This window comes from Trichomycterus rosablanca, chromosome 5 (genome assembly GCF_030014385.1).
Source record: "Trichomycterus rosablanca isolate fTriRos1 chromosome 5, fTriRos1.hap1, whole genome shotgun sequence".
Lineage (NCBI taxonomy): Eukaryota > Metazoa > Chordata > Actinopteri > Siluriformes > Trichomycteridae > Trichomycterus > Trichomycterus rosablanca.
In genome coordinates, this window is record NC_085992.1 from 26,783,829 (window position 1) to 26,808,348 (window position 24,520).

The 24,520-nt window shown below is 41.0% G+C and overlaps 1 protein-coding gene across 3 annotated transcripts in view; it reads left to right on the plus strand.

Annotated features, from left to right (window-relative positions):
• ubr2 (ubiquitin protein ligase E3 component n-recognin 2) overlaps window positions 1-24,520 on the plus strand; it is a 62,119-nt gene that overhangs the window by 23,540 nt on the left and 14,059 nt on the right. For 2 of the 3 annotated variants that reach the window (XM_062995920.1, XM_062995921.1), the window contains exons 12-33: window positions 1,344-1,507; window positions 1,661-1,760; window positions 1,842-1,970; window positions 3,966-4,149; window positions 4,250-4,311; window positions 5,780-5,890; window positions 5,975-6,040; window positions 6,846-6,968; window positions 7,068-7,131; window positions 7,277-7,401; window positions 9,646-9,698; window positions 9,790-9,892; window positions 10,054-10,102; window positions 10,932-11,086; window positions 11,182-11,284; window positions 11,419-11,528; window positions 19,011-19,091; window positions 19,187-19,368; window positions 22,552-22,757; window positions 22,843-22,936; window positions 23,048-23,206; window positions 24,231-24,325. In XM_062995920.1, the coding sequence (XP_062851990.1) occupies window positions 1,344-1,507; window positions 1,661-1,760; window positions 1,842-1,970; window positions 3,966-4,149; window positions 4,250-4,311; window positions 5,780-5,890; window positions 5,975-6,040; window positions 6,846-6,968; window positions 7,068-7,131; window positions 7,277-7,401; window positions 9,646-9,698; window positions 9,790-9,892; window positions 10,054-10,102; window positions 10,932-11,086; window positions 11,182-11,284; window positions 11,419-11,528; window positions 19,011-19,091; window positions 19,187-19,368; window positions 22,552-22,757; window positions 22,843-22,936; window positions 23,048-23,206; window positions 24,231-24,325 (2,518 nt within the window). The remainder of the gene's footprint in view (window positions 1-1,343; window positions 1,508-1,660; window positions 1,761-1,841; window positions 1,971-3,965; window positions 4,150-4,249; window positions 4,312-5,779; window positions 5,891-5,974; window positions 6,041-6,845; window positions 6,969-7,067; window positions 7,132-7,276; window positions 7,402-9,645; window positions 9,699-9,789; window positions 9,893-10,053; window positions 10,103-10,931; window positions 11,087-11,181; window positions 11,285-11,418; window positions 11,529-19,010; window positions 19,092-19,186; window positions 19,369-22,551; window positions 22,758-22,842; window positions 22,937-23,047; window positions 23,207-24,230; window positions 24,326-24,520) is intronic. The other variant, XM_062995922.1, reaches the window with a different exon arrangement.

Consider the following 24,520-nt stretch of genomic DNA (forward strand, 5'->3'; position numbering starts at 1 on the left):
TGGGATGCTCAAAGTAGCGCAGCTGCACCTCACTCCACAGGAAACAGTGGCACAGCCACTGCAAAAGAGTTTTGCCACCTATAATGTGAATGCAAGACGATTCTGAGATATTGTAGACTGACTGAGGGTGGTATGGTTGACGGGATATTGGTTGATGGGTTCCGTACAGAGATGTAGAATAATGGTGATCAGTGTGAGATACTGATCCCTGTGTGAACTCACTTCAGGCAGGTGAGCAGAAGTGGTTGGCTACTGGCTCTCTGCGGTTAGGCTAGGGGTCTGCAGCAGTAGAGGACATACAGCTGGTGAATATGATTGGGAGAAAAAGGATGGAAAATACTAAGCTCACCTGCCTTCACATGCCCTACTGGTCAAAAGTTTTAAATGCCTTTGTTTTGGAGAATAGAACTCCACTGTGCCTGTCTCAGGGATTAGAAATTTGTTTAAAAGCATAAACCAGCCTAAAACATACAAAGCTGAACTAGTGTATTCATACAAAACTTATTTAACAGTTGGGACATTTTGAAATGCAGTAAAAATAAAGAAGTTCTCTGATTTTCTGTTGAACCTTTATTTAACTGACATAATATTAAAGAAAAGATGTTTATATTTACAAAATACTATCAAGTTGGCCAGCCAAAATATTAAGCATTTTCTCCCTTTTTCTTCCAATTTTTAGCGCATCCAATTTTTTACCCAATTGCATTATGCTTCCTCTCTACTGGTGCTGACCCCCGCCCCGATTAAGGAGAGCGAACTGACATGACCCCTCTGACACGTGAGCAGTAGCCGACTGCACGAGGCGAGTCCATATGCGATCAGCCTTGTGCACGGGGAGCCACACCCTGATCGCATTATTCCTGTACTTTGTGCAGACGGCATCAATTAGCCAGCAGAGGTCGTAATTGCATCAGTTATGAGTGTATCCAGCTCCCTCCTTTGATGAACAACAGCCAAACCTTGTTCATATAGCCGCCCAGCCCAGTCGGGTGGCAGAGCTGAGATTCAATACGATGTATTTTCAGGCATCACGTTGTAAATTAATTTACATTTACAAGATACAGTGAAAAACATTGGAAATCTTTTCTTTCTACTTTTGTCCATTAAATAAAGTTCAGAATGGAAGTATAGAATTAACAAATCACAAAAACAATCAATCTTGTTTTTGTGCATTTGACAAAGTATCCCAACTTTTTTGGAAATATGATTTGTGTTTGTGTAGAGATTAAACTGATCGTAAGACTAAAAAATGACCTTCCAGCATTTGCTGCAGAATTGTACTTCTAGGTTGGCTTGATTTGAGAGATTTGCTTTGTGCTTTAATCCTTGCTCTGCCATACCAGGCTCGGATGTTGATCATGGAGGAGAATTTAATGACCACCATCATCCGTACTTTTGTGGATCACCTGAGGCATCGAGATCTTCAGGGACGATTTCAGTTTGAACGATACACCGCACAACAGGCCTTCAGATTTCGTAGAGTCCAGAGCCTTATAGGAGACCTCAAGTAAGATGGCGATAATGCAGATTACAGAATTTCAATGTAATTAAACGAAGTGTTTGCTGGGAGCTTCTGTATGATAAAGTTCTGCATCGTCTTAATGTCCTGGCTCAAAAGGCTGCATGGCTAATCCTCATTTGTTCTTGTGTAATTATACAGATATGTGCTGATTAGCCGTCCAACAGAGTGGTCTGACAAACTCAGGGAGAAGTTTGTAGAAGGTTTTGATGTTTTCTTGGAGCTGCTCAAGTGTATGCAGGTGCGTATTTGTTTAAATAATGTTGATCTAGAACCATTTTTTAAACCAGCCATTTAACTAGGGGGATGTGTTTTTCTGTAGGGCATGGACCCAGTAGTGCGACAGGTGGGCCAGCATATCGAGATGGAGCCGGAATGGGAGGCAGCCTTCACGTTACAGATGAAGCTTACACACATCATATCAATGATACAGGAATGGTGTGCTAGTGATGTAAGCACTATTACACTTCCACTAGCAGTGGCTGAAGTTTTTTTTCCCCATATTAAAAGACTAGTGTGTACTATAATCTTTTATATTTTACCCACCTAATAATCTATAGCGTTAATAATGCTGGATTTTTTCTTATCTACCATAAAAATGACAAATGGAACTTTATAATGTAAAGGCAGAAGACTTGCTGGTTTGTACTTGTTGGTTAGAGCAGGGGTTTTCAACCTTTTTGGACATGCACCCCCTTCTGTGTGCCGACCTCGACCCCCCCCACTCAAACTGCAGCATTCATTAAAGCAGTCACTTAAAGCAATCTTGTGAACGGAGCATCTCCCACTATACTCCTCTCTTAAAGACACACACACACACGTCCTATAAGAGCAGTCATTGTTTTTGTCACCGATTTATCTCGACCGTTAACCCTATTTTTAAGTTTTGCTAGCCAACTGTCCTTTTTTCAAAATGAACTGGGTAGCATTTAAACGTGTGTGTACGTGGTCAGTGGTCAGATATGTCTCCTGTGAGTGAAAAATGAATTGCTTTAGTTTTAGTAAAAAAAGGCTCGTAATGTCGTGCCCCCTGGACAGGCACTCAATACCCCTGGGTTAGAATTTTGCTACATAGACCCCATTTCTTGTCATTTTATGTGTTTTTACACCTGTACTTTATGGTCTGGTTAAGTCGGACTTAGGGTTGTTTTTCCCTCAGCGTGATCTGTTTGGGTAGGCGTAAACACAGTAATTGCACTTGGGTGCAGCTCAAGACCCTTGAATAGAGGTGGTCTCAGTCCGGTTCCAACCAGACTCTGAAGTGGTTCGCTTAGGGTAAGCATGTGGTCCGACCTCAATCTCCGACTAGCATATCGTTGTACGTTCTTAATACACTTAGTCATATGAATGCAGCCCATCTTCTTTACAAAGTCTAAAGCACTGCAGCATTTTCAGGACGTGCCCTCAAAGTGGATTTGACCTTCTGCTGACGTACTTTAGTCTGGTGTACTGCCCAGATAATTACTACAGGCTAGAAACAAATGTCATCTCTGCCATTACTCCATGTTTAATTGCATAGAAATGCACACTCGTCCAAAACACAGGACCTATTTTCTTGTATTTACTTTTTTCCTCCTGCCGCAGACACGTCTGAACAATAAGCTGAGTGAATGTCTCACAAGGTTTGTTGTGATGCATTTTGGTATGATTTTTCCTCTGTGAAAAGACTGTGGAAAATGCTCCAGGTTAATAAACTTGTTGACTGATTTGCCCTACAGTGCAAGTGTAAGTGCTTTAAAGATAGGAGGGCGGCACAGTGGCTCAGTGGGTAGCACGGTCACCTCACAGCAGCAAGGTCCTGAGTTCGATTCCCAGGTGAAGTGGTTCGGGTCCTTTCTGTGTGGAGTGCATGTTCTCCCCATGTCTGTGTGGGTTTTCTCTATGAGCTCCAGTCCAAACACATGCAAGTGAGGTGAATTGGAGATACAAAATTGTCCATGACTGTGTTTGACATATCCAATTACCCAATTGCATTTTGCTTCCTCTATTGCTGCTGTCCTCCATTACTGACCAAGGAGGGCAGGCGACTATCACATGTCTGCTTTGACGTGTATGTAGTAGCCAGCCGCGTTATCATCTGCACGAGGCAGGTTCATATGGAGATCTGTATCGTGCACAGAGAGTCATACACTGATTCCCCATCTCTGTGCAGATACCACCGAACAGCCAAAAGAAGTCATAATTGCAGCAGCTATGAGGAATCCCCTCTGGCATTCCCACTTTTCAGACAAACCAATCATTGTTCCGTGTAGGCGCCCAGCCAGCTGCTAGATGTCAGCCATGTTTTACCGCTGCACCAACCAAGCACTGTATGCTTAAAATACTTTGTGATATTTCATAATAAACATATTACAAAACTTAACAAGTGTTATGTGGTATGTGAAGTGTTTTGACATTTAAATGTTAGTGTTGTCCGTGCTGACAGTAGTTTGCTATGTGTCTGCAGGAGAGAGTGCTGATCGAAGCCTACAAGAAGTGCCTAACAGTGCTGACCCACTGCCACAGTGGTTTTACTGATGGAGAGCAGCCCATCACACTTGATATGTGCGGCCACTCGGTAGACACCATCCGCTACTGCGTCTCACAAGAGAAAGTCAGCATCCACCTGCCTGTGTCCAGACTGCTGGCAGGTTAGAGACATTGATCAGTTCTAATTTTTCTACTATTCTAACCAGAATGGTTGCCAGACATTCGTGTTTTACGCATGTGTCCTTTTCTTTTTTTTTTAAGGACTCCATGCTCTCCTTAGCAAGACAGAAGTAGCTTACAGATTTCCTGAGCAGCTTCCTCTGGTCTGTTATAGTTCTATAATTCCTATGTTCTTTGTGCACATAGACCATATGGCCAGGAGAATGTGGACACCCCTCCTAATTATTGAGTTCAGCCTTTTTCAGTCACTCTCTGGTAATAGGTCAAAAAATCAAAAGTTACGGTTTGTGTTTAGCGATTTAATATACAGTGATCCCTCACTTATCGCGGGTGTTACGTTCCAGGACCACCCGCGATAAGTGAAAATCCGCGAAGTAGCGACGCTATATCTATTTGAATATTTATACATTATTTTTGTAGTTATACACTATTTTAAGTTTTTATAAACCCTCCCCACTCACTTATACACTACATAACACTTTCCCATGTCCTTAATAACCTTTCCCACTGTACCTGTTTCTTTTAAAACACTCCTTAAATGTTCATACATACTGTACACTAAAAGTGTTTTAAACTCTTAAACCTAGATACGTAATTTTTTTAATTTGATAAGGGTACTCACCATTGAAGAAGATACGTTCTAGAGGTTCAGTAGATTGATGACGATGAATGCCAACAAGACGATGGAAATGACGATGACGATGAATGCCAACAAGACGATGGAAATGATATTTAAGTGAAAACCCGCGAAACAGCGAGTCCGCGAAAAGCGAACCGCGAAGTAGCGAGGGACCACTGTAGTGCCTCACATTTACTGGTTAATTTGCACTATGAGGCGGTTCTAGCAATCCTATGGCAATTCAGTTAGCAAACGGTTAGTCAAAATGTCCAAAATGTCATAGTCTAAAGCAGCTAAAAACACAACTTGGGTAACTGAGTTTGGAAAACTTCCAACCAATTCTGTGGACGCAGAGAGGGGTGTGTCAAAACAACAGTAGCTGAATGTTCTAGGTTTACATTGAACCATTAAGGTAGGCTGTGATTTGTATTGTAGCTTCCATTTAATCTATCATTCAATTTATGAGTGTTTTTAATGGCTTCTGTGAAATGTGACAGTTTGCTTTAAAATATCCATGAAATCTGTGATTTTTGAAAACGAGGTCCGTGAAATTAAGCACATTTTCCCATGAATTTAGTAGGGCTCTATTAATAGGTGTATAAAAATGTATTTTATGCTTTCATATTTGTGGCAACAGTTTGCTTCAGTGTGATTGTGGCCCTGTGCACAAACCGAGGGAAATAAAGACATGGTTTAATGATTTTGGTGTGAAGGACAATTAGTAAATCCCTGGCCCCAGTGTTAAAGAACTTTCGAGTCAGATATCAGAACATCAAGTGCTGGCCAAATTTTTTTGTCCAGCCCTGCCTGACCTCACAGATTCTCTTACCTCATGGGCACATTCATACAGACACCATGCTGTGGAAAGCCTTCCTAGAATAGTGTAGGCTGTGATAACTGCAAAGTGGAGGTCAACAGTCAACACCATATCTGTGCACATGGTTTTTAAATTAAATGTCTAACGAGCTCATGTTCTATGTCATTCTTTACAGAGTGAACTGAGCCCCCATATGGTGATTGAGCACCCACTTCGCTGCCTGGTCCTCTGTGCACAAGTGCATGCTGGGATGTGGAGGAGAAATGGCTTCTCATTAGTCAATCAAGTGAGCAATGGCGAAGTTCTAAATTATAATTGTGATTTGTCAATATGTAATGCTTCACTCTAACCATTCTTTCCTCCCTCACAGATCTACTACTATCACAATGTGAAGTGTAGGCTCGAGATGTTCGATAAGGACCTCGTGACTCTCCAGGTTGGCACAGCTTCCATATCCAGTATCAGTAATGTCCTACTACTTTTTCTTTTGTTTGTAAGCAGATTAGTTTCAGTTTGTACAATGTGACACTTAAAATCTTAACAATTGGCCTGTGAATTTAAACATCATTTAAATAGAACATGCCTAAAAATGTGAAGCAGGCTAGAAGGTCTTTAAAAAGCAGCACTTGTTGCAACGTTCTAAAGAGCAGTCTGGAAAAGGTTACAGGGCCATTGCTAAGGCTCTCGGGCTCAAGCGAACCACAGTGAGAGCCATTTTTTACCAATGGAGAAAATCTGGAACAGTGCTGAACCCTACCAAGAGGGTTTCAATAAGAATGCAACGACGACTCATCCAGGAGGTCACAAAAGAACCCAAACAAACATCTAAATAGCTGCAGGCCTCATCAAAAAATCTTGAACGAGAAAGCACACAAGCAAATGGCTCAAAAGAAACAAAATTAAGGTTTTAGAGTGACTGAGTCAGCCCTGACTTGAATCCCATTGACTTGCTTTGGCTTGACCTTTAAAAGGGCTAAAAAACCCTCCTAGGATGCCAAATGAAAACAATTCTGCAGAAAAAGTGGACCAAAGTCATTTAAAAGACTCATCGGAAGTAATTGCAAGCGTTCGATTTCGGTTGTTACTACCGCAAGTTGTTGAGGGTGGAGGGTCTCTTATAAAATGACTGTCAAACTGTTAGGTTGACTGCAACAGCCTGTTGTTCTAACGACTTGAGAGACAGTGCATTAATCCTTTTATCTCAGATGTCTTGATGCTTATTTGTGGTGTATTGTTATCAGGCAGGAGCCTCCATGATGGATCCCAACCACTTTTTGATGATTGTCCTGAGTCGTTTTGAGCTCTTTCATATCTTCAGCTCTGCAGACTGCAGGAAAAGATACAACCGAGAAAATGCCAACAAGGTCAGTTGGGCCCTTTTCCACCATAATGACTTTTTTGCAATCAAAATAATTGTGGGTGTCTGTCTGGTTCTTAACTGTGCTGCTCATTTTGTGTGCCAGGATGTCGTCCAGCAGAACAGCACTTTAATAGAAGAGATGCTTCATCTCATCATTATGGTTGTAGGTGAGTGCAGATCATTATGGAGCAGGCTGAAGTGTTAAAGTGCTGGTGTTTAATGTTTTTAGCAATGTGCACAAAAGCCCCTAGGTTAGAGGAATAAATGGTGTTTGGAAATAAGCATTGCTGGACTGTTCTGTCTGTCTTTCAGGTGAACGCTTTACACCAGGTATCGGGCACGTGGAAAGCGATGACGAGCTAAAGCGAGAGATCATTCATCAACTTTGTATTCGACCCATGGCACACAGTGAGCTGGTTAAAGCCTTGCCTGAGAATGTGAGTGAACTCTTGCTTATAGTTGCTTTAGTATGACACTTTTGTTTATGTAATGTATGCAATAATATTCATATAATTTTCAAAAGTACTACAACGACTTCATTAAAAATAAATTGCAAGTTGAATGAAATGCACAAACAGACAATAAACAAAAAATACATTATGGAAAACATAAAGACCAAGTTATCCACACTAGATGTAGAATAGGCTATTCCCGGTTGACACACAGACACCTAATACTAGGAGAATACCCAACACTTTGCAAAGATTGTCAGACACCTATCACTATAAAACACATTCTGAATGAATGCCCAAATTACAGCAGAGAAAGACAAACACTACATAATCACAGTATTCAAATGTTTTATTACAATAAATAAAACAATCAGAATGTATGACATTGCTTATCCTATCTGATCAATAGTAAATATTTTACGCATAAGTGTAAATGTGTCTCTGGGAGCCGTTATATAATTTTTATTTCTGCGTAGTTCTTATCAGCTGTAATCCACACATTCCGCTTCCATCAGTAGAGGGAATTAATCAGTCATAATAAGAGCTGTTTATTGTCGAAATTCAAATCTGAAAACACTTTTAATATCGTGGAGAGAGCGACACACACACACACACACACACACACACACACACACACACACACGGAGAGAGAGAGAGACCGACCGAGCCGTAACCGAGCTACAGAGAGAACATGTAGAAAACGCGCAGTGCTAGTAATGTAATGACAAATAATTGAGAAATAAACTAGTTTAAGTTAAATCTGATTCGTTCATGGTGTGTATGTTTTAAAGCAGAAACAAACACAGGCACATCTCTGCACAAGAGAAACTTAATGCAACCACAGCATGTCTCTTCTCTGTAGTTTTTTTCCTTTTAAAATAAATCTTTTTTTCTCATGTAAGTGTTGTTTGAATTAGACCTACATTTAAGGCAAGGTAGCAAAATGTGCATGATTGTTCATCATTGATATTAATATTGGGGCTGTTTACCCAATAGCGCCTCCAGAAGAACGAAGAGCCATTTTTTTTTGAACGGCTCTTTAAAAGGAACCGAGCCAAAAGATCCGACTCCCTTCAAGGAGTGATAATTCACATCACTACAACCAATCAGTGAGCTCCAACCGCCTACCACTCCCACCCCTCCCTTACTGTGGATGCGCGAATGTCTTAAAGTCTCCGTTTTCAAGGTAGACCTGAAGCAGAAATTTGGCGCTTCACATTTTTTAAAATACCGTCACTATTTTTAAATACCGTCAACATTTTTAAATACCGCGGTATACCGCAATACCATCATACCGCCCAACCCTACAGTCGAGTCACATTATTATGACCACTTCCTACTTTCAACGGCCGCATCATGTTGCTCATAAAGGGAGTCAAGTCTCATGAGCTGGCTTGGTGGGTAAATAAGGTGTGTGATAGGCTGTCTTCACATATATCCCTCGTTGCTGTCATGTGTGAAAGTAACATGGGTAAAATTGTCTTCTCTGGGGCGGATAGAATCTTCCAGCTAAACAATACGACATGTCACATGGCTAGAAATGTCCGACATTTGTTGAAAGAGCATGACCAAGACTTCAAAGTACCGTCCTTGCCCCCTAATTCCCCAGACTTGAACTTAATTGAGCATCTGTGGGACCACCTCGATCATCGTCTTCGCTCTGTGAATGTTTTCCTCCCCCATGCCACCTCCAGCAGCTGTGGGATGCACTGCAGTCAGCATGGCTCCAGATACCTGTGACAACCTACCAGGACCTTACCGAGCCACTCCCAGCCCGTCTAGCTGCTGTCTGTGCTGCACATTGCGGTTACTTTGGATATTAGCTTTAGGCTAAAATTCTTAACTAGAGCAACAGCTGGGCTTAAAATAAACTACTTTGGTGTTCCAAATTGCATACAGCTGACAACACCAATCATTATCAAATGTTGGGAGCAAGACAAGAATACCCCAGATAGGGCGCCAGTCCATCACAGGGCTTCGGCCAACATCCAACAGACATAACCAATCATGTCTGTGTATACACCTGACTAGCCCTCGTGGGTTTGTATCTCGGCAGTGGTGGGCTAGCGTAATAGGCAGTTGCGCCACCTGATGGCCACTCTAAAACAGTATTTTTAATGGTTTCGTGCAGTCTGCCACACAATAGTTAGGCTCGTCATCTTACACCACATGTCTTGACTATACAAAGTGTTAATAAGGCCTGACAAGTCTGGATTTTTCTCTTCTCAGGAGAATAAGGAGACCGGGATGGAGAAAGTCATTGATAGTGTTGCTACTTTTAAGTAAGTTTCATACCGCCTTTCTAAAGTAGACAAGGCATTCAAACTAAATTTGATTACATTTAAAGTTTATTCCTGCTGTGTCTCTTAACAGGAAGCCTGGAGTGACTGGCAGAGGACTGTATGAACTTCGTGCAGAATCTGCCAAGCAGTTTAACTTATACTTCTATCATTATTCCAGAGCAGACCAGTCCAAGGTGTGTTCTCTTGAACAGTCCCTTTTACAGACTGCATTTATAGCTGTTCTAGCATGTCAGCCTTATAAGTAAAAAACTGTTTAATGATGCAGTGTACACTAACAATTTTGCAGTGTGTATTTAACAGTATGTAAACTAAGATTTTGAAGTTTTTAATGCAGGCAGAGGAAGCTCAGCGAAAGCTTAGGAGACAGAATGGAGAGGACACAGGTAGGTTCATTTACACTTATTTTTAACAGGTTGTTCAAAATGTTTGCTAATGTATGAATACACTTTTTTCCTGGATTTTCTCCCAATGTAGTCATATCCAGTTCCCAATTGTGAAACGCTATCGTTTGCACAACCCCCAATCTTATCAAGGAGAGCCGGATCTCTGATATCTAACCTATCTGCAGCCGCTTCTTATGGGTTCCCACACAGAGCCCAAACACCCCCAATACTTAAGCTGGTGCCTGGACCAGTCCTAGAATTCAAATATTGCAGCAGGAAGAGAGCCTGTCTTGTTCTAATTCGAACAGTGGTGTGTTAGTGCATTAGACTGCTGTGCCACACGAGCACCCTGCATTTATGTTTTAAACTAAAATTTATTTCATAGAATACTGCAGTGAATAAGCTGTCAATAGTGTCAGTTAATATTGTATAATATTTTCAAACACGGTAAGTGGCAATATGCACCCAGCCAAAACACTCATTATATCAAAGCTTAAGTTATCAGTCATTTGTATGGGTTCGATTCCCAGGTGGGGGCGGGCCGGGTCCTTTCTGTGTGGAGTTTGCATGTTCTCCCCGTGTCTGCGTGGGTTTCCTTCGGGAACTCCGGTTTCCTCCCACAGTCCAAAGACATACAAGTGAGGTGAATTGGAGATACAAAATTGTCTATGACTGTGTTTGATATTAAACTTGTGAACTTACGAATCTTGTGTAACCAGTAACTACCTGTTGTGTCATGAATGTAACCAAAGTGTGTAAAACATGACATTAAAATCCTAATAAATAAATACATTTTAAAGGCAAGCGTGTGCATGTGTGTGTTTTGCAGCTTTGCCACCGCCAGTACTCCCTCCATTCTGCCCTCTGTTTGCCAGCCTGGTTAACATCCTCCAGTGTGATGTGTTAATCGGCATGCTTGGAGCGGTGCTGCAGTGGGCCGTGGAGCCCAGCGGTGGACAGTGGTCTGAATCCATGCTGCAGAGGGTATGTGTGTTTGGTTCAAAATAAACAACATGGCATTATAGGGTGTGCTGTGCCGCTTTTTAAACAGTATTTACAATTATTGTGTGTTGCTGCAGGTGCTGCACCTGATTGGTATGGCTCTGCTGGAGGAACAGCAGCAGCTAGAGAGCAGCAGTGAAGAGAATGAAGTCACGTTTAACTTCAGCATTAAAATTTCCCGTGAGTTGTATCCTTGCGTTATTCATAATATCAAGGTTTTAGTATTGAAGCTACGCTGATCTATACAGAACTCCATCCAAAAAACTCAAGCTCTTAAACTGATACTTATGTGTTTTTTCTTTTTTCTCTGGTAGGCCCTGGTGAAGCTCCCAGCAACACTCCCAGTGTTCTAGCTCTATTGGAGACCCTGCAGAGCGCATCTCATCTCGAGGTGCACAAGGACATGATCCGCTGGATCCTCAAGGTACATCACATCTTTATGGTTCTGCTTGCCATTAAGCAAAAGGGTGAAACTAAAAACGAGGATGTTGCACATTTTTAAGAGATACACATATGGTTTTAGCCATGTTGGTTAACATTTTGCAGATATTATTTTAAAAAATGGTTACTGTCCAAGAAAAAATCTAAATGAGAAATTTAACAGACACCCGGGCGGCACGGTGGCTTAGTGGGTAGCACTGTTGCCTCACAGCAAGAAGTTCCTGGTTTCGATCCCCAAGTCGGGCTGTCTGGGTCCTTTCTGTGTGGAGTTTGCATGTTCTCCCCTTGTCCATGTGGGTTTCCTCCGGTTTCCTGCCACAGTCAAAAGACATGCAAGTAAGGTGAATTGGAGACATTAAATAGTCCATGACTGTGTTCGATATAACCTTGTGAACTGATGAACCTTGTGTAATGAGTAACTACCATTCCTGTCATTAATGTAACTAAAAATGTAAAACATGATGTTAAAATTCTAATAAACAAACAACAGACACCCTGATTATAAAAATTATTCAAAATAGAAGAGAAAGTGCCTTTTACCAACTCACAAGATAAAAAACAGCATTGGAAATTAAGTGATTGCAAAGCCTTTGACCTATGGTGTAAAGCAAAGCTGTCCAGGATGCATTGTCCCAAATTTAATAATTCATATGTAATAGTATAATAGTCACTTCTTATTTAACATGCTATTATGAATTAAGGTTTTACTATTTTCTCCTCTTTTTATTGGTTTTTACAACGAATAAACATGCATATCAAATAAATATGAATTGCAGTGCATGTCACAGTAGATACAATATTTATATCCCTCTGGACTAGAAAAGGCACTTTAGCCCGGAATGAGTGACACTTTAGAGATGCTTTAGAATGCTTTTAGCTGCCTGGTGCCGAAAACCTGATTGACACATAGACAAGTCCACCAAACAAATATTGTTCCATCACTAATGTCCCTCCAGATCCTCACCTTCAGGCAACTCCACCCAACAAATATTGTTTCATCATGAATGTCCCTCCAGGTCCTCACAAGGGAGTTGGTCAGTGTGGTTAGTGCACTATTCTTGGCCTACCATCATGGTCGCTAGTCGAGCGTTCAAGGTTCGTGCTGGTCCCACCATACTCTGCGAGTTTATTTTCCAAAGGCTTCAGGGCTGCTATTTCTTTTTTAACACCTGTTAAGACGATGGATTAAAATGTATTGATGTCGGATGGCTGCTTCATATTAAGTAGTGCTTCCAGTATTAAGGTTTTGGATTTAGTTTACCCTAACCCTAGCCTCAATCACTCTTTTTCTTATCCCATCCCACTAGACTGGCAAATTTCAAGCTCCAGTTTGCACCAGGCTGTGACTGCAGAAGGGCTAGAAATCTGTGTGAATTACGGGATAACCCAAGTTGTCCACTGGCAAATTATTCTACATGCAAACGTTGCCCAGCATTAGTTTTACTCGAACTCTAGGCACTCAGGTGGCACAGCGGTAAATTACACTAGCTCACTACTGCTGGGATTGGCCAGTGGTGCTATCGGCCTGCCGGGCGTCTATGTACAGGCACGATATGGCTAAAGCCCTGTGATGGATTGGCGTCCTGTCCTGTCCTGCCGGAGAAATCAGACCCAGCCACCATAAAAAAGCTACTGGATGATCAGTTTACCTTTTTAAATAATGTTCTATGAATAGATCAATCAGATTTTTTGAGGGGCATTGCTAAGCAGTCAAATTACTGGACTAGAGATAAGAAGATTGCCGATTCAAGCCCCAACAACATCAAGTTGCTACGGTTGGGCCCCTGAGCAAGACTCTTAATTGTAATTTGTTTTTTTTTTAACAAAGGTCTTTTTATTATTTTTTGAGCAAATTTTAACAATGAAAAGAAAGAAAGAAAAACCCACCCACTCCCCACTGCACATATAAATTTCTCTCAACACTGATACACATATAAACAAACAAATATTGTCTAGTAATGGTAGCTGTAACAGTCACAGGGTGCACAACATGACCAATAATGGCAGTACATACAAACGGTCTTATGCATCAATATCCATTTGTTCCACATATGTAATGACAGGCTGCCAGATAGCAAAGAATCTCAGGCTGTCCCCTCTCGTCGTATAACGAATTTTTTCTAAATTCAAAAAATACATTAGTTCCTTAATCCAGTGTTTAAAAGTAGGTGGACGTCTATCTTTCCAATTGAGTAAGATTAGTCGTCTTGCTAACAAAGTTGAAAAAGCAATTACATTCTTTGTTGATTTACCTATGCAAATATCCTGTGATGTCACCCCAAATATGGCCTCATATGGTGAAGGTGGGATAGTAATATCTAGAACATTTGAAAGAAAGGAAAATATTGATTGCCAAAATATTGTTAATTTAGAACAGGCCCAGTACATGTGTGAAAGAGTGGCTAAGTCTGTATTACATCTCTCACAGAAAGGGTCAATATCCGGCAAAAAGGTTTTTAGCTTAATTTTAGACCAATGTAAACGATGAACAACCTTGAACTGTATCACAGTATGTCTCAAGCATATTGACGAAGAATGAATTCTGTCCAAGGCTTCCTCCCAGATCTTTTCCGACATCTGTATACCTAGCTCCTCCTCGCATTGTTGTTTCAGTGATAATAGAGATTCAGATTTTTCTGAGTTAATTAAAGCATATACTATACCAATTTTTAGTGGGGCTGTGGTAGAATCTAAGATGGTATCCAAAAGATTTTTCGGTGGCAAGGTGGGGAAGTGGGGGTAATGTGATGAAATAAAACTCCGCAATTGTAAGTACCTAAAAAAGTGTGAATGAGGAATATTTCCTATGCTCCTGAGCTGCTCAAATGTTCCAAATTTGTTATCAACAAAGAGATCCTTTATGGTACAGAAGCCCATGTCCCTCCACTTAATGAAGGCCGCATCAGTAACTGAAGGAATAAACATATTATTACCAATTACAGGAGCCAAGCTGGAGGGGTTTTTAAGTAAAAACACCTTTCTAAACTGTATCCAAATTTTCAATGAATGTTTCACAATCGGATTAGACGTATAGTTGGACAAAGGCTCAGGCATGGGAACAACCGAGCAAATCAATGCCTGCAGTGATATTGGAGTACATGATGCTCTTTCCAATTGCACCCACTTGGGGTCACTTAGTCCTTCTACATTGTCAATCCAATAAGATAATATCCGTGCGTTACAGGCCCAGTAATAATATAAAAAGTTTGGTAATGATAAACCACCTTGTGTACGATGCCTTGTCAAAATGCTCAAACGTGCTCTGGGCCTTTTATTATGCCAAATAAACTCGACAATCATCTTATTAATATGTTTAAAAAAAGTTCTTGTTAAAAAAACTGGGGTATTTTGAAACAAGAATAAGAATTTAGGGGCCACGTTCATTTTAATGATATTTATTCTGCCCCCTAGGGACAGAGAGAGTAAATTCCATCTTTCAAGATCTTGTTTTACTTTAGATATAAGAGGGGGAAAATTAGCGTCATAAAGGTCTCTAAATTTATGCGTCACCCATAGTCCCAAATATTTAAACTTATCAGTATTTATTTTAAATGGGAACTGATTTAATTTGGCCGCCCTGTCCATATTGTTTATGGGCATAAGCTCACTCTTTCCAAAATTAATTTTATATCCTGACACTTTGCTAAAACTATTTAATGCATTAAGTAATTCCGGTATACTAGAAAGTGGGTCAGATATATATAAAAGCATATCGTCCGCGTATAAAGAAACCTTATGCAGTAAACCTCCTCTACATATCCCTTTAATTGCCTCCTTATTGCGTAGTAATGTGGCTAATGGTTCAATAACTAAGGAGAAGAGGAGGGGCGAGAGGGGGCAGCCCTGTCTAGTGCCTCTGCCTAGCTTAAAAAAAGAGGATAAAGTATTATTTGTACGGACTGCTGCCAGAGGTGAGGCATAAAGAACCTCAATCCATCTGATAAAATTTTGGCTAAATCCGAATCTGCTCATTGTATAAAAAAGATAAGGCCACTCCACACGATCGAATGCTTTTTCAGCATCTAATGATAACAATATTTCTGTGTCATCTGATGGGGTGGGATCATACAGAACATTAAATAATCGGCGTGTGTTGAAAAATAATTGCCTATGTTTGATAAATCCGGTTTGATCATCTGAGATTATAGATGGCAAAATAATTTCTAATCTTTGAGCAAGAATCTTGGCTAATAATTTACAGTCTACATTGAGAAGCGAAATTGGACGATAAGAACCGCATTCCCCAGGATCTTTATCCTTCTTAAGAATTAACGATATAACTGCCTGACGCATAGTCAAAGGTAGTGAGCCGGAGGTATATGATTCTTCATAAACGGAGAGCAAAAGTGGAGTGAGCTCCACAGCAAACCTTTTAAAAAATTCACTGGGGAACCCATCTGGACCCGGGCTCCTGCCACTTTGCAGAGATTTTACTGCTACAAGAAATTCTACTTTAGTCAGTGGTGCATCAAGCTTACTTAAAGCTTCCGCATCGATCGTAGGTAGATCGATTTGTTCAAAAAATGCTTTTAATATGGCTTCATCCCCGGGTGATTCTGATCCATATAATTTAGAATAAAACTTAAGGAAACAGTTATTAATCTGTGAGTGGTCTATATGTCTGATACCTTGATCATCTTTTATTTCAGATATGGTTTGATTTGCTGTCTTTTGACGTAACTGTTGGGCAAGGATCTTCCCTGTCTTCTCACCATGCTCATACGTCTTACAATTAATTTTGTTAATCATATTTTCAGCATATTTTGAGGATAGAAGATTATATTCCGTCTGTGCCAACAGCCTTTTCTTGTATACCTCAGGAGACGGAGAACGGGCCATTATAGCATCTAGATCTAAGATATCTTTTGTTAATTCCTCCAGGCGTCTCATCTGATTTCTCCTTACAAAAGCCATATAAGATATTATCTGACCTCTTAGATATGCCTTCATCGCTTCCCAAATAACTGAAGGAGAAATTCCCGGGGTTGTGTTCTGTGTTAGAAAGAAATTAATTTCGTTTGAAATAAATTTCACAAAGTCTTGGTCAGCCAATAATAGCGTATTCAACCGCCAGGGACGGTACTCGTTATGTGTTGTGGGAATTTTTAGGTCCATCACCACTGGGGCGTGGTCTGATATCACAATAGCCTGATATTCACAATCGGTAACTAAAGGTAAAAGACGCTTATCCAGAAATATATAATCTATTCGGGAGTATGTTTTATGAACATGTGAAAAGAAAGAGTAAGCCCTGGAGCTTGGATTACGAAAGCGCCATATATCAATCATTTTATAGGTGTCCATAAAGACTTTAATTGCTTGAGCCGATTTCGAAAGGGAAAGATGTGAGGATGAACTACGATCTAAATATGACAGGTTGCAGTTCATGTCTCCTCCCATAATAAGATGATGTGAATCCATATAAGGCAGTCGAGTGAAAAGAGAATTAAAAAAGGAACTATCATCCCAATTTGGTGCGTACACGTTTAGAAGTATCACTGGAATATTATATAATCTACCTGTTACTAATATATATCTACCCGCTGGATCAGCATCCATACTTGACATAATAAATGGAACTGATTTGCTAATTAGTATAGCAGCTCCCCTTGATTTTGAATTAAATTTGGAGTGATAAGCTTGTCCCACCCATCTTCCCTTTAATCTAGAATGATCACAGATCCGTAGGTGAGTTTCCTGTAGAAAAGCAATTCCTGTCCCAATCCGCCTCAGATGTGAGAATACTTTACTACGCTTTACCGGATGATTCAAAGATTTAACATTCCAACTTACCAATTTTACCTGGCAGCCCGTCACTTTACTCTTTAGATGTGCATTGGCCATATATTAATCATAGATGTAGTGAAATATTGACAATAGTACACCACAGAGGCCTCTAATAACTCAGCATACCTTAAGCAAACAATAACAATAAGAAATTGTGCAGTTAACCCCCAACCCATGTCACCTAACATAACAAGGTGCTCTAAAACCCCTACACAGCAAAATATACACATTAACGTGCTAACTAGGGTAAACTAGTGGTACAAGCAGCCCAGCACCGCTTACATAAAGAAAAATATAACAGTTTAAGTGGCCTATATACCGAATGAACATATTATTAAGCCTCTTGGTTATATGAAATGTAGATTGCAGTCCACTCATAATTTTTAGTTTCTTATGAAAACACCTGCATTGTTTATAAAGACCAAATATAATCCCATAAAAGGATAAAGTTTCATAATAGGATCCTTCATCTTTGGTTACTCACCAACAGACCTGACTGTGTCTGACTATCTATCTGCATTACCCAGTCTGTGTGATGTTGGCCTTCACATATGCCATGGCCTCAGCTGGATCTCTGAACTCTTTCTCAGTCCCATTATGCGTGATACGGAGCTTAGCTGGATAGAAAATGCCAAAACGAGTTCCTTTATGCCCGCGGAGGATGTTCTTAACGTCGTTAAAAGCTGATCTGGCACGGGCTACACTAGGTGGGTAGTCGGGAAAGATGAAAATCTTAGTACCGTTAAACTGCAGAGAGCCAGCCTCTCTAGCCCGACGAAGAATATCCACACAGTCCTGATAATAGTGAAGTTTGGCCACGATAGCACGAGGTTTGCCACCCTCCTGCCTCAATTGCAGGCTGCGATGTGACCTATCCACTATGACCTCCTTCTCCAGATGCAGGGCTTCCTTCAATAACTTTGAAACTGCGGCAGGAGAGCTCGATCCAGAGCTCTCAGTCACATTAAGAATTCGAATATTCGACCTCCTCATACGTCCTTCCAGGTCGACACATTTCTCCTGCAGACCAGCCACATCCTTACCAAGCTTGTGCACTGTTACTTGCAGAGTAGTGATATCATCTGAGCATGTGGAGAGGCCATGTTCCATTTCCGTAACGGTCTGTTTCATACTGTCCATGTCCGCTCGTAACACAGCCACGCTGTTAATCACTTCCTCTTTAACAGCCCGTAGCTCAGACTTCATTCCCGCAAATTCGTCTGCGAGTACACTTTTCAGCTCAGACCTTAATAGAGCGGTGATGTCTTCCTTCAAAGACGCGAGAATCTCGGCCTTCATCTCTGCCGTCTCCGTCATTTTATCTTTGGGTATCGGTTGGGTATCACCCGAGGTGCTAGACCTGTTAGCGATGTTCCTGCCCGTAAACGTGAATTGACGTAAATTCTTAGCCATTTACTCGCCTAATCCGTCCAAAAAGTAAATGAGTATATTGACTACACATTCAGATAACTAACCTATGACTTTATTTTGTAAAACAAATGCCACAAACTATATTTATTAAAAAAAGTAAGCGGAGCTCGAAAAAAAACAACCTACGCCATTGCCTGTTCACTAGCGCCCCCTCAATTGTAATTTGTTTTGATTAAAACTCTCTGCTAAATGTCATAAATGTAGTATAGTAAAGCTATTTCTTAACTGTGTATTCATGTCTGCATAGATGGTGACCAGCATCAAAACCATGCGAGAGCGCACAGCTGCTGCACCGCCTGCCGAAGGATCAGGACACGGTCAGGAAGAGGTCTGTCTATGTCTAGCTTTCTAACCGAGCTACCTATTACCCACAAATGTAACTGATTCCTATACAGATGCTTAACTGAATATATCGTGTGGCAGACTGTACGGGATAAAGATAAGGCGGAAAGGAAGAGAAAGGCAGAGATGGCCAGACTGCGTAGGGAGAAAATCATGGCTCAGATGTCGGAGATGCAGAGACATTTCATTAACGAGAACAAGGAGCTGTTTCAGCAAAGCTTAGAGGAGCTTGATGCCTCCGCCTCTACGTCAGCAGAGCACAGGTATGTACGCATGAACACTGTGAGTATGCTTATCAGTAATCCAGGTGGAAATTTTTTTACATATGCTTACTTTACAGCCTGATAATAATCCCATCCTCTAAAATATTAAGTTATTTTGTAGTTGCTAACTTCAAATAATGCTGTTCCTATTTTGATTAAAAAAACAATAATTTACCCGTCATTTCAGCATCACTTTTTTTTTTTTTTACATGAATTTAAAAATGTCCTAGTATGCTGTCGCTAGGCGTTAAAACGATCTTGATTTTTATCATGATAAACCTTTTCTCAATTACGATAATAAGTTTTGGGCATACTTTCATTTCTATTTTTCCGCCTCACTAGTGCCGAAAAGCCATAGAAAGCAGCCTAATCACACAGTACGTAGGGTTGGCATAAAGCCGGCACAATAGATCAGGCTGCACACCGAACGTACACGAGGTAAGGAATAGCGCTCAATCAGTAGTAAGCTACGACCAAAAACAAAAGTGGTGAAAAAGGCGAAGGTGAGCTGACTGCTCTCGATTACATTGTTTCAAAGAAAGGCTGATGGAAGTGTTTCGGATTTCTTAAGTCTGACCAAGTGCTGTTAGGCCCAAAATGCAAACTATGTCACCGCCCAGTGCCTACAAAGTCGGAAAACACTACAATTTATTTCATCATTCAAGCGGCGGCACGGTGGCTAAGTGGGTAGCACTGTCGCCTCACAGCAAGAAGGTCCTGTGTTTGATCCCCAGTTGGGGCAGTCCGGGTCCTTTCTTTGTGGAGTTTGCATGTTCTCCCCGTGTCCGCGTGGGTTTACACGGGTGCTCCGGTTTCTTCCCACAGTCCTAAGACATGCAAGTGAGGTAAAATGGAGATACTAAACTGTCCATGACTGTGTTCGATATAACCTTGTGTGAACTGATGAACCTTGTATGTAATGAGTAACTACCGTTCCTGTCATAAATGTAACCAAAGTGTAAAACATGACATTAAAATCCTAATAAACAAACAAACATCATTCAAGCAGTGGAGTTGCTTTTAAGCAACAGTCAGTTGTGTCGTCTTTTTCTGCCATTACTTCTTATGAAAAAAAAAAAAAGTCTAAAAAGGACCATGACATAACAGCAGCTGTCACCTATGTAGTACGGGGGGAATGAAGGCTTCAGAAATCCTCACAAGGTATCAATTACCTGGTAGAAAATATTTTTTACAATAAAAAATGTTTCTTCTTTAAATGATTGAGACGTTTATGCTATGAGAAGGTTTTCTTGTTTCTTTTACAATTTTTATAGTAAGACCAAAGTGTTACAGTTTTTACTATGTGTTGATTTGTGTAGTTTGCATACTATGTTGCATGTATATCATGTTCTTGTAATAAATATTAAAATATTGTACACCGATCAGCCATAACATTAAAACCACCACCTTGTTTCTGCACTCACTGTTAATTTGATCAGCTCCACTTACCATATAGAAGCACTTTGTAGTTCTACAATTACTAACTGTAGTCCATCTGTTTCTCTGCATGCTTTGTTAGCCCCCTTTCATGCTGTTCTTCAATAGTCAGGACCCCCACAGGACCACTACAGAGCAGGTATTATTTAGGTGGTGGATCATTCTCAGCACTGCAGTGACACTGACATGGTGGTGGTGTGTTAGTGTGTTAGTGTGTGTTGTGCTGGTATGAATGGATCAGACACAGCAATGCTGATGGAGTTTTTTATTTATTTATTTATTTTTTATTTTTTTTATAAATTTAGCACGTCCAATTTCATCCCATCTATCATCCTCTCATTAGTGCGGATTCCTGCTCCTGATTGGGGCTGACGAGGCCGTTCCACGCCTCCTCCGAAACGTGCACAGCCAATCGACCGTCTTATCACCCACACTTGACGAGTGTAGCGTGGCAGAGTACTGTGCACGGAGGATCACACACTCCGCCACACCCCCTCCTGTCTCCATATAGGCGTCACCAACCAGCCAGCAGAGGGCGCAACCACCCCGTTCCTGAGAGAGCATCCCCTACGGTCTCAAGTCCCGCCCCCCACCCGGACAACAGGCCAATCGTTGTTCGTAGCCGCCCAGCCTCGACCGTGAAGGCAGAGCTGGATTCGAAACGACGCTCCTTCGAAATCCAGCTCTGGTTGCAGCGCATGTCTTTTACCGCTGCGCCACCTAATGGAGTTTTTAAACACCTCACTGCCGCTGCTGGACTGAGAATAGTCCACCAACCAAAAACATCCAGCCAACAGTGCCCCATGGGCAGCGTCCTGTGACCACTGATGAAGGTCTAGAAGATGACCAACTCAGACAGCAGCAATAGATGAGCGATCGTCACTGACTTTACATCTACAAGGTGGACCAACTAGATATGAGTGTCTAATAGAGTGGACAGTGGGTGGACACAGTATTAAAAACTCCAGCAGCGCTGCTGTGTCTGATCCACTCATACCAGCACAACACACACTAGCACACCACCACCATGTCATTGTCACTGCAGCTGAGAATCATCCACCACCTAATTAATACCTGCTCTGTGGGGATCCTGACCATTGCAGAACAGGGTGAAAGCAGGCTAAAAAGGTATGTCAGTAATTGTAGAACTACGAAGTGCTTCTATATTGAGTTGCCATGGACTCCACAAGTTTGGGATTTTGTTGAAAGTGCTAATGCGCAAGACAACTGTTAGCTGCACACTGGCTTTGTGAATGCCACCTTTGTCTTGCTACCAGTCAGTTCTGTGTGTTTCTTTTGTAGTGATTATTGTATTATTGCTTGGTTTTGATCAGAGACCTAGAGCAATTTGCAGTTTTTTGTATTTGTTTGTGTGGTTGGGGTCTTGTACACTTAAATCTAGTGAGTACCAAGGGAAGACTAAATATATATCGTAAAGCCTTATTTATTTTTTTATTATTTTTTTTTTTTACAACATTTATGTCTGTGACTGGAATCCATTAATCCCAATCCAGTTTTCTGTTTGGCCTAGTTTATAGAACTTAAATATGTCAAACCCTACATAGTGCACTTGCGTCCAAGACTATTTGGATTTAAGTAATCTGATGTTTAAAAACCAGTGTTAGAATAATAAAATGTTTGAATGTTTTATTCTAGCCCATTCATATTTGTAAATTTTTCTTTGTGTACTTGCATGAATACTTGTCCTGTTCCACTTGCAAACCTCTCCCTTTGTTGTTGCTGCAGCCCTAGCTCATTGGACAGTGCTTTGGTGTGCGTGGGGCCTCGTCGTTGGCGAGCAGGCAAAGGCAAACGAAGGCAGGTGGTGACCTGTATCCTGTGTCAGGAGGAACAAGAGATCAGACCCGACGGCAGAGCCATGGTGCTCGCCGCATTTGTTCAGCGCTCCACAGTCATGTCCAAAAACCGCAAGCGACCCCCTCACAACCCCGGTACGTCTGTAGCCATTTTAATAAGCGTGATATAAATAGTCATCAAAATGGTTTTGCATTCATGTACCCGTTATGTGTATTATAGAGAGCCACGACCCTCTTTTTATTCACCCTGACCTGTCCTTCGGCACCCATACTGGTAGTTGTGGGCACATCATGCACTCTCACTGCTGGCAGAGGTAAGTTGATCAGGCTTTTTCCCCGATGCACTGTATACGCTTCAGCCTCATTTCTTTTCATAGCCAACCCCGTTGCCTACCTAATCGTTGATCTGCTGTCTCCCCCTGCAGGTATTTTGAGGCAGTGCAGGCTAAAGAGCAGCGCAGACAGCAGAGACTTCGTGTGCACACCAGTTATGATGTAGAGAATGGGGAATACTTATGTCCACTCTGTGAGTGTCTTAGTAACACAGTCATTCCCCTCCTGCCACTCAGCGATTCTTCCGGCAGGTAAACACATACAAGCTCATCATGTTTTTTCTAGTCTTACTTGTAAAGCAATAATAATAAGCTCTTTGCTTGTTGTACCTAGTAATTTAGGCTTAGATGATATTGCGGATTCAGGGAAGGATTACTTGAACTACATTAAATATAGCTTTAATAATAGCGGAAATGGAATTTGTAAAAAACACTATGCATTTACTTGCTGTGGGTGCTCACGGCTTCCAAAGCAAAGGTTTCCTTGCTTATAAGTTAAATATTTGGGCACTAATTAACATCCTGGAGCTTTAAATGCATTGATTTAACTGTTATTTTCCTGTTTTTTTGGGGTTCTTTGAATTATATGCTGTGTCTGTGTGCATGCCTGTTGCATTGAAGATGAGCAGTTTATGCTCAGCTACAAATAATCATTTTATTGCAGACACAAGTGTGCTCATCCAGTCTTGTAAAGTGATTTATTTTGCAATATAGAGTCATAGTTAGGGGCGCTCTGGTGGCACAGCTGTCTATTACGCTGACCCACTATTGCTGAAATCAACGGCTGTGATATTGGCTGACCAATGATTGAATGTGTGGCTATAGCCCTGCGATTGACTGATGCCTTGTTCAGGGTATTCCTGCTTTCCTTTAAAACCAGACTCATCGGGACCTTGACCATGATAAAGCGGTTGATGGAAATGAAATGAAAAACAAAATAATAAATAATAGTAATAATCTTCACACATCAAAATCTGGTTTAGCACAAGTGCTTACTCTAAACAAATAAGGAGCATATACAAACGGGCAATTGCCAAGGTTCAAGAGCATAACTGTACAGAGGAATGTGTGGTGACTGTAAATTTAGCTGCGTCTCCTTGCTCAAAGCCATCTGGCTGCCTAGAATATTTAAAATTTATGAAGGTATTGATTCAGGTGAACCTTATTAGGTAACCCATCTTGAAGTTACAGTGATGGGAAACCAATGCTTTTGTCACTCATTTTAAGTCTGATGCATTTGGCAGTTTAAACATAATGTGTGTGTTTGTGGTTTCAGTAGTAGTGAACAGCCAGGTCTTGGTCAGTGGCTGAATTATACCTTCCAGCAAGTAAAAGCCTTGCATTCTGCTCACAGGAAAGCCAAACCAACACGTAAGTATTTGCAGTAAAATGCTGTCACATTTAATTATTTCAGATTTAACTTCAATAAGATAAATATTTAGTTGTATTAGGATTTTAGTATCATGTTTTACACTTTGGTTACATTCATGACAGGACAGGTAGTTACAGGTTACACATGATTCATCAATTCAAGTTCAATGTCAAACACCATAATGAGCAATTTTG